This window comes from Ursus maritimus, unplaced genomic scaffold (genome assembly GCF_017311325.1).
Source record: "Ursus maritimus isolate PB19 unplaced genomic scaffold, ASM1731132v1 scaffold_7, whole genome shotgun sequence".
Classification (NCBI taxonomy): Eukaryota; Metazoa; Chordata; class Mammalia; order Carnivora; family Ursidae; genus Ursus; species Ursus maritimus.
In genome coordinates, this window is record NW_024426885.1 from 21,994,246 (window position 1) to 22,007,414 (window position 13,169).

At 45.2% G+C, this 13,169-nt stretch overlaps 1 protein-coding gene across 4 annotated transcripts in view; it reads left to right on the top strand.

The window, feature by feature from the left end:
• The first annotated feature begins 2,905 nt into the window (after positions 1–2,905).
• SORCS1 (sortilin related VPS10 domain containing receptor 1) overlaps positions 2,906–13,169 on the top strand; it is a 485,001-nt gene continuing 474,737 nt past the window's right edge. For 3 of the 4 annotated variants that reach the window (XM_040624056.1, XM_008686657.2, XM_040624057.1), the window contains exon 1: positions 2,918–3,475. In XM_040624056.1, coding sequence (XP_040479990.1) covers positions 2,918–3,475 — 558 coding nt within the window. Of the gene's footprint in view, positions 3,476–13,169 lie in introns of all 4 variants that reach the window. The other variant, XM_040624058.1, reaches the window with a different exon arrangement.

Below are 13,169 nucleotides of genomic sequence, written 5' to 3' on the forward strand. Positions count from 1 at the left end.
CCTAGGTGGTGGCATATTTTTCACATGTCAATGAAAAGACTCATTGGAATTACAGATCTATGCTCTCTACTGGCGTTTGACAGCAACTATTTTCCTAATAACCCCTTCTTAATGCAGTACATTAAGAAAATCTGTTGGGTTGCTTAGTGAGTTGTTGGACTGGAAATACCTTGAAATAGGCTAGCCCACTTTCCCCCATAATTAGCCCATTTCTTGCAGTCTTCCAGGAAAAGAAAATGGTATAAGGAATCACTGGTACTTTCCTTTTCTGCGTGTTGACAAAGGATCAGAGACATAAGAAATAAAATGATTTTATAAAAAAAAATACTTGGAGCCAGTTTCACCCACATCTGTGTAACCTTTCTCTCAAATGAATAATTAGAATCAGGCATTTAGAAAGCGCCTGCCCTCTATGAATTCTCAGCAAATGGATCGCAAATGATTTCATTTTAAAGGCATTATTGTAATGGGTCTGTTTAAAAGGTGGGAATTATAAATGATTTGGGAGGGAAAAATCAGCTCTTTCTACCAATTCTCCAGGTGGAACTTCATTTTGAAAACAAAACCATCTAAATTTTGGTAGGGCAATAACAGATTAAGACGAGAAAATTTGAATACACTAATTTCTATTTTTTCCATTTTGCATTTTCTAGTCCTATATTAGGATGGGAATTTATTTGGGTTCTGACTCTTTAATCTGGTTTTTCCTCTCTTGAAAGAAATCGCACACACTCATCCAGGCTGGAAAGGAGGTTAGCAGGACACAGAAAAAAGGCATTAAGCACACAATCCCACAAAGCTCTGAAAACTTTTCTCAGGAGAGGAAAACAGCTGCCTTGGGTTTTAAGGAAGAGCACTTGCAGTTTTGGGAGGAGGGAGGACCTCTGGCTCTCCTCTCTATCTAGAAGCCTGCCAGACAGTGTTCCTTTCTTAGGAGGATCCAGGCTTGGGTAGTTAAGGTGCTTTTGGAAGAACAGTCTGTGTCTCCCTTAAAGACAAACAGGTCACTCTTTAAGTACTCACATTTAAAGACTAAGAAGTCTGTCCCCTTGCATTTGCATATTTCTTGGATTGGCTCTAAAAGCAAGAATTTAAATTCTTGTTTGTGTAACACAGCTCTGGGTTGGACTGATATAAGAGAAATTCCTCTTAAACAGTATCAAAAAGGGTATCATTAATTGAAGAATAATTATTACTGCTACTTTTAAGTTGTTCCTATCACAAACTCACAATTCAGATTTTTCAGTGAGGGTACTTTTGCAAGTGTAAAAATGAACAAAAATGTAATTAGAAACTGAAGATTGTATTATTTTATGTGACATTCATTTATTTAATCAATAAATATGCATTGAATAATTTAATCGCTACCAGGTGATAAGGAAGTGTTATTAGGCACATAAAGACTACAAAGAAATTTGAAGGTATTTCAACCCTTAGAAGCAAACTTTCCATTTGAAAAAGGCTTGGATTTTGAGAAATTCTTTGTAATTTTCAAAGCCCATTCACCTACTATAAATCTTCATCTGAACTTTTGAACAGTAGCAGGGGAGCTGGGCTGGGCAGACATTATAATCACACAATTACAGAATTTTAGGAGTGGAAGGAATTTTAAAGGTCATCTAACTCAACCGCTTAATTTTCAAGTGTGGGTAGCTGAGAGATTGCCACTTTGTCTGAGACCCCACAGCAAACTAGTGGCAGAACACGCAGCACAGACGTGAAGTTTGCTGGTAAGAATCTTCAGGTGTGTGTTAGTAGCTCTGGGCTAGGCACACGCGACACGGGATGAATATAGCACCGTGCCTTTTTTTCCTGTATGTATTTGCATACATAGAATAGACTCACAATACGTATTTATTCAATTAATGACTGACAGATTTCCTACCGCGTAGGACACTGTGTCTAGCAGAGGATAAAAATGGCAAACAAACTGGCCCTTTCTTCCAAGTTGCTCACAATTCCTGTCCTCAGTGAGTTTGTGGTCTCTTCGAGAAGCCAAGACCTATGCCTACAAAATGCAGGAAGATTGAATTCAAATACAGTGAGCGCTTTAGGAGGTCCGGAAAGGAATCTAAGCGTAATAATTGATGGAAAAATCCCCCAAACCACACACGCGCGCGCGCGCACACACACACACACACACACACACACACACACACACACACGATCATTTAATTACATCATTCTCTGCTGTTGCCTTCCTGGGATCTCCCCCAGGGCTGGGACACGCAGGCTCTGCTTAAGCTAAGGTCAAGACCCCAACTCGCGGAGACTAAGGAGGGAAAGACCAGGAGTCCACCCAACCTTATCATCTAAACTGGCAGAGACGGGGAGGGGGTGGGTGGGGGAGGAAACGGCAGCGGAGACTGACAGAAACAATAAAACAGGAATAGGAAGTCCCCAACACAGCTAGCACTCCGCGAGCTCCGGCTGGCCGCCCCCAGGGGAGGGGCGTGCGGGCGCAGCGCTGAGAGCGGAGACCGCGGCCGCGGGGGCGCAGAGCGGGCGGCGACAGCGCCCGCGAGTCCAAGGGGAGGGTCGGCGACGCATCCAGTCCCCGCAGCCACCCGCGCGGCGCAGCTCGGCAGCGGGACGCGGCGCCCGGGGCCCCGGCAGCTCCCGCCCTCCCTCCCGCGTCGCCCGCCAGCGCGCCAGCGCCCGCTCCGCCCGTGACTTCAGTTCAGCTCCACCCCCGCGTGGCGGCGGCTCGCTCTGTCCGAAGCCGCGCTCGGCACCAGCCCAGCCTGGGCAAGCGGCCGCCACCTGCCCCGCGCCGCCTCCGCCCGCCCCCTCCGCGGCCCAACTTGGATGGAGTTGGGGTCCTGAGCGCCTGCCCCCCCACAGCCGGCCAGCGGAGAGCCCCGCGCCGCCGCCTCCGCTCCGGCCCCCTCTCCGCTCGCTGCTCTCCGCTCCCGCGATGGGAAAAGTTGGCGCCGGCGGCGGCTCCCCAGCCCGGCTGAGCGCGCTCCTCGCCGGCGCGGGGCTCCTGGTCCTCTGCGTCCCGGGCGCCTGCGGCGGCGGCTCCTGCTGCCCCCAGCTGCCCCCCGGCTCGGCCGCACGCTGGGCTCCGGCCCCAGGGGGCTTCCCTCGCCAGGGGCCGCGAGGCAGAACTGCCGCCACGCCCCTGCCCCTCCTTGGGCGCCCCCTGTTCGCGGTGGCCCCCGGAGACCGAGCGCTGTCCCTGGAGCGGACCCCCGGCACCGGGGCGTCCGTGGCGGTCGCCCCACGCTCTGGCCGGCGGAGACGGAGTGAAGCGGATCCAGGGAAGGCAGAACGGGGAGAGGGCGCGAGTCGAAGCCCCCGGGGAGTGCTCAGGGATGGAGGGCAGCAGGAGCCTGGGACTCCCGAGCGGGACCCGGACAAAGCCACTCGCTTCCGGATGGAGGAGCTGAAACTGACCAGCACCACGTTCGCGCTGACAGGCGACTCCGCACACAACCAAGCCATGGTCCACTGGTCTGGCCACAACAGCAGCGTGAGTAGATGGGGACTGAGGGCAAGGGGTGAAAGACGGAAAGGGTTAAAGCAGGCTGTGTGTTCTGTTGGAGAATTCAGGGGGAAAGGGGTTTCTGGACTTGAGAGATGCTGCAAACTAAAGTCTTCTCTGCCCACCTCCCCTAGGAGTTAATGTCACCTATCAGGAGACCCATGACACCAGCAGAGTCCTTTCAACCCCCCCCCCCCTCAAAGCTTCAAACCGGGCAGGCAAATCCCTGTTTCCTGTTTCCTGGTCTCATTGGTGTACTAACAGAGCTGAAGACTGGCAAACCCAGGGGATTAAGTATTCTGAATGTGGAGGTGAATGGGTTAAATTTCCAGGCAGATTGACATTCCTTTAAGTGACTTTCCTTTTACTTGCTAGACTTATGGGTGAGCACAAGTAAGATCAAGAAGGCTTTATGTGTAAGCTTTTTATTTTTCTGCAAAGCTTCTAATCCCCTCTGCCCCAGAAGGGAAGAGATATGCAGTGGGCACTAAGGTGCCCTTAATGTATTCTCTGTTTCTGGGGACCAAGTGGATGCAAGTTTCAGGATGGGAACTCTCTAGCATCTTCTAACAGCACCAGCCAGTGTGTTTTGAGAGCTGGGGCTTTCCAGCCCGTGAATGAGTGGTTGTTCTCTGGCATGATCAGTCCCAGGAAGATCAGATATATCCCAGTGACAACAACCCCCTGTTCTTCCCCATTGCCTGACCTCCTCTAGAGGAGAGCACAAATAAAGACTTAGCCCTCCCTTTATGAAGGGACCAGGGGGATTGCTGGATTCCAGGAGGGTGACACCGGGGAGAGTGGGTGCAAGTCCCTGAGCTTTGGCCACGTCAGGGGAGGTTTTAGGTTTTTGGAAAAGCCTGCATGTCTGGAATCTGGGGTAGCTGTTCCAGCTTAAACTGCACCTGGAAAACTTCAGTGAGCTGAAATAGTAAAGATCCAGCTTTGATGGTAATAAGTGAAGATGATTTAAAAGTGTGGAAAGTTCTCTGAGCTGCCAGTAAGCAGACAAGAAGAACATAAAAACCAAGGATGGGTAAAATGAAAGAAAAAAAAAAAAAGAATTTCAGCTTCCCTCGGATTATTGAGATTGTAGTATTTGTAATAGGCACAGTCTATGCAGCCTGGTACCTTTCAGAATGTTTTCAGCTGTGATGTCATTGCCAGAAACCTTTCCAGGGAAGTGCCACTTTAGTGAGTTGTGCTTATTGCCAGCTTTTTAATGAAAGTTGTGAACATTTTAAAATAATAGTCTGTCATTGTGGGTTCTTTGGGTATATAGATATAAACTGTATTAAGGCAAACCAGGATAAACAGTATTTTGCATTGATGTTTCTGTCCTGAGAGCATCAGCAAGGTTTTCCCTACAATTCAGCTCTCACGACTGAGGCTATGGTTTTCTATGGTTCCCAGTAATGCTTTAATCAAATAATTGAAGCTGAAATTCTTTCCATTCAAGTTCTGGAGACCGTTGCCCTCATTTCTTACCTTAACTATCATATCTTTCATATCATAACCACTAAAATTAATCCCCCAATTTGAACTCGAATTTTCTTAAACTGATTGAATAACTTTCACACTGCTTTAAGTGATTAACTCAAAGCTTCTGGCTTAAAGGGGAGATTTTAAACACATCAAACATATTATATCTTGTTGTATCAAGAAGTAAAGGACATTGGACTAAAAATATTTCTGGCTTTTAATGTAATTTGAGCTGTAAAATATCACTCACCCATTAGACCTCTACTTTAGTTCATCTCTTGAAAGATCTTGGAAAGAGCTGGAAAAGGAGAGTACATCTTTGGCAAATTTTAAACTCCATTTAAGAAATGGCGGCAAGCACTGCCAGCCTTTTTTTTTTTTTTTTTTTTTTTTAATGATGCTTATAAGCGCAGTTGGGCTTATCAGGGTCAGGGCTTGGATGGGCAACATGCAGGGATATCTGAGATAATGTAGCAGATAATCAAGGTAGTGCATGAGAAAGGTTTGAGCACTCAAACTGTGCTGCTAGTGAGATGGTCTACCCTTTGAAGTTTTTAGTTCTGTAAGGAAACCCCCTGCTCCGAATCCCTGCCTGTTTACACACAAGTGGCGGGTTTTTTAATATGTATATGCCGATGATAGGGGGAGAGCTGTAGTCTTAATCTGGTCCCACAAAGCAAAGCTGGCCCAGATTCATAGGAGAGACAAAGTTTAACAATTGTTTTTAAAGGAAGGAAGGCGGAAAAAACTTTTCTGGGCCACTTGGTGATGTGAAAAGCAATGTGGAGACTTGAGTTCTAGTTCTGTTTATTTATGGTTTGATCTTGGCAAGCTGATGGCGCTCTGAGTGTGAATTTCCTCATCCCTAAAATGGGGGCTGTGACAATTCCTTACGTGCCAGGTTACACAGAAGCGCGTTGTGTCAAGTGCTGAACACCTGTTTGGAGCCCTGCGCTTACAGCACTTCACATCTCCCCAGAGCAAGAAATCCACTAACTTAAACCTGAGGACAAGATTGTGGGGCTCTCATTTTCTTCACATTGAGATGTCAGTCCCCTGTAAATCTGCCCCCCGACCCACTCAAGGCCACAGGCAACGCATGTCCTCCAAACCTGTCTCACCTGTAGCAAAAAGCCTTGTTACGCAGGGTTTCTGAATACAGTAACACCTGCATTAAAGGTGTGAATGTGTGGTAATTAGAGGCTGCCTGTCAAACTTGTGAGGAATTCTGGATGTTTCTCTCGCCTCCTTCCCTTCTTGCTCCTACCCCCTCCGCTGTTGGACTTGGGCAGTTGTGTAAAGACATGACTGTTTCTCCTCATCCGTGGGAGTGATGTGATTCCTCTATACTGCAGTCTAGCTGGATGGAAAGTGTTGCTAGAGTTGGTGGAACACCTGGGGGGATCTTTTGGCATGAAAGGTGCTGGGTATGAATCATTTGTCATGAGCTGGGTGTCGTAAGCAAGAACATATTGTTCCTACCCTACTCATCCTCGGCATGCTGTGCCCTGATCTAAATTTATACAGTGATCCTCAGTTTGTTAAAATATATATTTGTCTATATACGCATGCGTTATGGGGCATGTGTTTATTCTTTATATCCAAGGCATTTCAAAGTGCTACACATATTAACCCTTATAAAACCCTTGTTAGGTAATAGGTGAGTGGCAAGTGTTAATTTCTGTTTTCCATATTTTTATGCTGGAGTCTATTTGAATATTTCAGTTCATTGCCTTGTCCTCTTCTCACTGGAAATAGTGTCGTAAGGTTTGTTAACAGAGGCTTTTTCTTCTGTTTTGCCATTACGATACTTTAATGCTGCGTTTGTATAGACCATGATGATCTGGTTGATTTCCTTCCAACCTTCGTAAATAAACTGAGTCCCAACTTGGGTCAGGTTTTGGGTCGGTGCCTTACGTTCCATCGTCTCACTTAATTTTCACAAAAATGTTATGAGTAGATATCCTTAGTCTCATGACATAGAGAAGAAACCTGAGGATCTGACTTCCTGAGATGGTACAAAAGGGCAGTGGCAAATAGGGGCTGGCACCCAAACCTCACAGAATGGCAGGTCTTGAAGACTTTCAGGTAGGATGGAAGAACTCAGACCTCTTGGCGTCAGTATTTTAAATAATCCTCTCTTGGGGTGGATGTCAGATGATGCTGGAGGAGGGCACAGTCTTAGCTGGGAGCTCCATCTCCTTGTAGAAAATCAAGGGCTTTAACACGTGCCTGTCACATTGCACTCTTTACCTTAAGTAGTGATTTGGTTGTTCTCTTATCCGCCTACCTCTTCATCTTTAGTGAGACACAGAATCTGCACCTGGTGATTCATTGAGCACGAGGTCACCTGCCATCATTCGGCTCTCAGATTTGGCGTTCTTCAGAAACAGATTTCTTTTCTAAGTGACTTACAAACCTGGTTTTAGAGGTTGCACGTAAACACTTGCTTTGACTGTGTATTTAAACATATTTTTGACCTTTTTAATAAAGAAAAATGATAAATGATTTTAGCTTTCCCTGACAAGCCGACATAATTCCTTCTCCGATCGGTGCTTTATGCTATTAATGAACGTTAATGTGGTGTGACATGGAAGGCAGTGAACAAACTCAGTCCGCGTGGAGGTGTTGTGCACCTGCTACATTTAAGTAAAGTGCACTGGGAGAGTTGCAGATGCACAAATGACACAATGACCTATACCCTTGACCTATGAGAGCAAGCCTTTCACCTCACATGGTTCCTCCTTTTTCCATGGTTCATGTGCATATCTACTTATGGGAAAGCAAAACATTTGAGATCCAAGCAGGCATTCATTTCAATGTGGGTTTGCAGCAAAACCTACTTTCTTATGTTTATTGCATCACATCTTTATGTTAAGGAACTTTGTATCTTTGGACCAAAAAAAAAAAAAATGCCTCGTATGAAATTGGGAAGTTAGCTTCTTTTAAGATATTTAATGGGGTTTTCTAGAAGAAAATAACGTGAATATTGACTCCGGGAACTCTCTCCACATCCATTTATAGAGGACCCCCAGAAAATCATAGACTAAAGTCCAAAAGATGATGGACTTATTTATTTAATAATTATTTAGTAATTTACTTCAGAGAAGAATAATTGCTCACCTTCAAGGAGAGATTGCCATGTGGCAGCATTATCCTAAGAAGCTTACACAAATTATCGTATTTACCTTTAATTCTACAAATAGGTACTGAGTCCTAATATTTGTTAGACACTGATAATAGAGATATATGTGGAATGATGCACAAAGGTGAAAAGAAATAACACGGGCCTTAAAGCGCTTTCTGTCTGGTACTCAAAGAATCCTCTGAAGAGGCAACAGAAGCTTCGTGTCCTCTGAGGGCATAGCGTGCTGTAGGAGTTCAGAAGGGGCTCAGGCATCTACAGACTGGGGTGGTCTTCAGACTTCATCGCAGAGGAGGTGCTTCAAGTGAACCTTGAAATGGTGAGAATATTTCGATTAAGAGATGGAGATTATTACAAGGATATTTTGAGATAAATGGATAGTGTGACCAAAGGTCAAGAGTAGAGATATATAAATTCCTATGTATTCCAAGAAATTAGCCTACAATAAATGTAAACTATGTTTAACTGAAGCTTTAACCTAGTTTAAAAAACAACTTAAGTAAAAAATATACACATTCATCTTCCAGTGACTTTGGGTATAGTCCAAGCCCAAAAAGAAAAAACCAGTGTGGTCACTTAAAAGATATGATTGCCTTTATTTGCACATTAAATCTCAGCTGGAGACATCTTTTCATTTTTACCTAGACATTTGACACACACAGTTTTCTCCAAAGGGCTTTCTTTTGTTTAAGTCCTTGGTCAGAAATACCAGGGGCCAGGCTGCCCAGAGGGTAGATTACTTTGGCTCCCAGCCAGCTGATGTTAAATCACTAAACGTATGTAAAATATTTGTCCTGTCTTTGTGTATGTCTCAATTACTGTTCTGTATCTCTGGCTAGAAAGGATGGAGAATGCGTCTGTGTGTCCTAGGGAGGAAACTAGACCAATTGGTGTTGCTGCAGTGGCCAATGGGGATGGCAGGGAATAGGCGTGGTCAGCGTGAGGGGAGCCAGGTGCTATGGCCGAGGAATGGTTTCTCTGGAGGGGGGGTTGCGCTCTGCTCAGGTGGGATGAATGGAATCGTCAAACGGTTGGCAAGAAACAAAGGTGGAAACTTATGGTGCAAGGTTTAGAAGGAAAGAAGAGAGCCTTTTCTAAAATGTAAGTAGAGAGAAAAAGGACATGACTGTTCTGTAGGGAGTCCCACGTGACATTTTCCATGTATATAAAAGATACTGTGTCTGTTTCTATAGCACTCCTGAATGTTGTTACTCCACTTTAGGTCAGTTATAGCCATTTCCTTTGCAAAATGCTTCAGCTTTCAAAGATTGGAATATTACTTCCCGTACCTCAGTTGTTGTTGTTGTTTTTTTCACCACAGGCCTATGAGGTAAGAAAGGCAAATATCATCTACATTTCTCAGGTAGGGAAATCAAGGCACTGCTATTGAGCAGGTCAGTTAGTGGAAGAAGAGGGCCAACAACGCTTTGTCGCACCGTATGACTATTCTTGGTCTGGCCCACCGCTGGCTTTCCACAGGCAAGAGTTAGAACCTTTGCATCCTAGCATCTCAATTTGCCTGAAGCCTGTGCACCTGTGTCCATCATGTTGGCCGACGTGGGAAGAAGTGTGGATATTGGCCACAGAGCTCCTGAGTTCTAGGCTCAGCTACTCAAGTTATTTGTACTGGGCTTCAGAGCAAGTGGCCTTACCAAAAGCCACGCTCTTGGCATTGTTTAAACCTTTCAAAGGGAACCTTAAAAAGAGATGATGGGACTTTCTACAAGCCAGGTCTCTGGCAAAAATCCATTCTCCACCTTCCACTGCTAATGGACTTCAGAGGTCAGATTACTTATAACTGAGCTAGTTGCAGCAGGGGCTTGGGGGCAAGCGGGGCATAGCCACCTCTTCCCCTCCTTAATTGTCTGATGCAGAGGAAATGTCGTTTAAAAGAGTATTAAGTATGGTCTCAGTCAAGGGAACCCAGCATGTCAACATTTGGGAGCAGGGGTAGTCAAACGGAAGGGTGCCTGTTGAAACTCATGGATTGTATTTGCTCAAGGATTATAACTGAGTTACCAGCTATTGCCTTTTCTACTTCTTATGATTTTGGGGGTGGGGATGGGGATGTGAGCAAAGGAGAATTTGCTGACCACCACGATAGCTCTCTATAGCCAGATAAGGCATATTGATTATAATAGACGTCACTCTTCCCAATAATATAAATAACCACCAATTTAGTGAGCAGCTGCCCTGGAAGGACATTCTAGAGCATCACCATATTGCACTCCATCCTCCCACCACCATAATACAAATGAGGTATTATTATCATCCTGATTCTAAAGTTGGGGAAGTCCTGGCTTAAGGAACTTGCCCAAGGTCACCCAGCCACAGGGTGGCACAGCTGGAATTTGATTTTGGCCCTTTCTGGCTCCAAAGCTTTTTCTATTTGATCACATGGGTTCAGTTCTGAATTTCTTTAGAGAACCTCACAAGTCAGTGCAGAGGGGTCCTAGGGGAACTCCTGGCACAGGCACCCCACCTCAGGGTTTTCCCCGTCCTATCCCCATCTCAGGGCACTAACAGGATACATTTTACTTGGTAATAAGCTGCTTCGTGATGGAGCTTGATCAAAGCCTTCAGGGCCATCCTTCTCCATGAGTGGCTCTCCTGGGGTTATTAATATGTGTCTTCTTGTTATTCTGGGAGGATGTGTGGGATGTGCGATTTGGTTTCTCCTTGCTGGCTAATGAACCTTGAGTGACAATGTGGACAACTTGTATGCTTTCTAAAGAAAGTGCTAATAAGAATCATGTTATCAGATCACCAATCATGTTGTGCCCTGAAGCCAATGGGTTGATACCTCTAGTCATCTTCCCCTAGCCAGAGTGGCCAAGGCTATCGAGACACAAAATTGTGGGCCATAGATCCTTCTGCTTCAGGGTCTTTGGGGGATGGCTGGGGGGTTAAAAGCAAAAGTCCTCCCCCTTAGCACTTCCCAAAATATACTCTTTTAAAAAAATATATTTAAGAGAGAGAGAGCACGCACGTGTGTAGGAGTGGCGGGAAGGGGCAGAGGGAGAGGGAGAAGCAGATGCCCTACTGAGCAGGGAGCCCAACTCCGGGCTCAACCCCAGGACCCTGAGATCATGACCTGAGCTGAAGGCAGATGCTTAACCAACTGAGCCTCCCAGAGCCCCCCAAAATAGACTCTTGATAAGAACCCTTAAGGGGGGGGGAGGTTATTTTAGGCATGGTTGTCACCTGCTTAGAAACCTATCTGTAACCCTCTACCCTGACTTACATTTTGCCTCGTTGATGGGAGAATCCTAAACTGGGCAGCCAGTTTCTCAAAGTTTGTCCTCATGGGACCTGCTTTTAAATCTGTTGATGGGGACTAGGAATCTTTATTTTATAAATTCCCTTAGGAACTCTATAAAGATTGAAAATCATTTCCCTAAAATTCATATGTGAGTTTTGGGGTCCATGAACCCCTACCATTGACTGCACAATGTGTAAGTGTCAATGTGCTTCACTTTTCCCCATAGTGAGCTAAAGCCCACAGCTCTTATCAGCTTCTCCGTGGAAGCTATGACCCCAGGGATGAGGACCTGGTGTGCGGCACTGTAGGAGAATGAATGACAATTACAGGGGACAGTACAGGTCCCCAGGCAGAAAAAGATGATACTTTTCTGCCAGATGGTGATATTTTTATCACTGGATATATTCTAGGCAGTTATCTTTCCTGGATGTCCATATGACCATGAGTAAACCATGTCTTCAGTGGCTGAAAGACTACATTATTTTAACTAAAACACAATGTTTTGTGATGGGGTTGAATTCTTGTTCCACTGTCTACTAGATATGGGAACTTGGGCAATTAGCTTTATGAATCTGTGCCTTAGTTTCCTCAATTATAAAATGGAAATAATAATGGTATACTTTTTATAGGGTTTCTTAATGGTTAAAGGAGACAATAGATATAAAAATGCTGAAAGTAGCCTATGGCACATAGCAAGCAGTCAGTCAAGATTAACTATTATCATCATCGTTATCACTATTATTTTGTTAGTATTAATATTAGAATTACTAATGCTCAGGTATGACCTACTAAATGGTATTTTTAATATGTTACTCTTGATATTGCTTCTGTTTCTGCAGTTACAGTCTTCCTTTCCAGTTCCATTTTCTTATAATGAGGCCTGGACTCCGTCTTACTCGTTCCGTCATCACTCTCAATGTCTTCAGCTATTTGCACATAATAGTTGTAATAAGGCTTTGAACCTAATTTCCGATGTGCGCGTGCACGTGTGTGTGTGTGTGTGTGTGTGTGTGCGTGTGCGTGTGTGTTGGGGGGGTTCCACACCAACAAGCAATTCTCTGACACCAACTGGGTGTCATATAATTTAACTCAGTTTTGGGACTATCTACCCAGAGGTAGCATTGGATTCCACCAGTTAAGGGCTCAGTCCCACAGGACCGCCATCCCCCCACCTCACAAATTTGGATGCCAGGGTGTCTCCTGTGCTTTTGACCAAGCAGTTATAGATCAGAAGTTCCAATGACTCTTTCCTTGGTTTGGATTTGATTAATTTGCTAGAGCAGTTTCCAGAACTTAAGTGAAACATTTTACTTACTAAATTGCCAGTTTCTTGCAAAAGGATATAACTCAGGAATAGCCAGGTGGAAGAGAAAAGCAAGATGGTGCCTTGAGCAAGATATGGGGAGTGGACATGGAGCTTCCATGCTCTCTCTGAGCGTGCTGCTCTCCCGGAATTTCCACATGTTTACCAACCTAGGATCTTTTGGAACCCTGGCCTTTTGGGTTTTATGGAGGCTTTATTACATAGGCACGATTGATTAAATCATTGGCCATTGGCCATTTATTCAGCCTTCAGCCCCTCTCCCCTCCCCAGAGGTTAGGGAGTGGGACTGAAAATTCAATTCCCAACCCTCCAGTCAGGGTTGCAACCAGCCCCTGTCCTTAGGTGTGGTCCCCCAGTCATCCATTAACATAACAAAGAACATCTTTATCTCTTCTCATCACTTAGGAAATTCCAAGGGTCTTGGGAACTTGGTGCCAGAGATGAAATGAAGATCAAATATATATTTCTT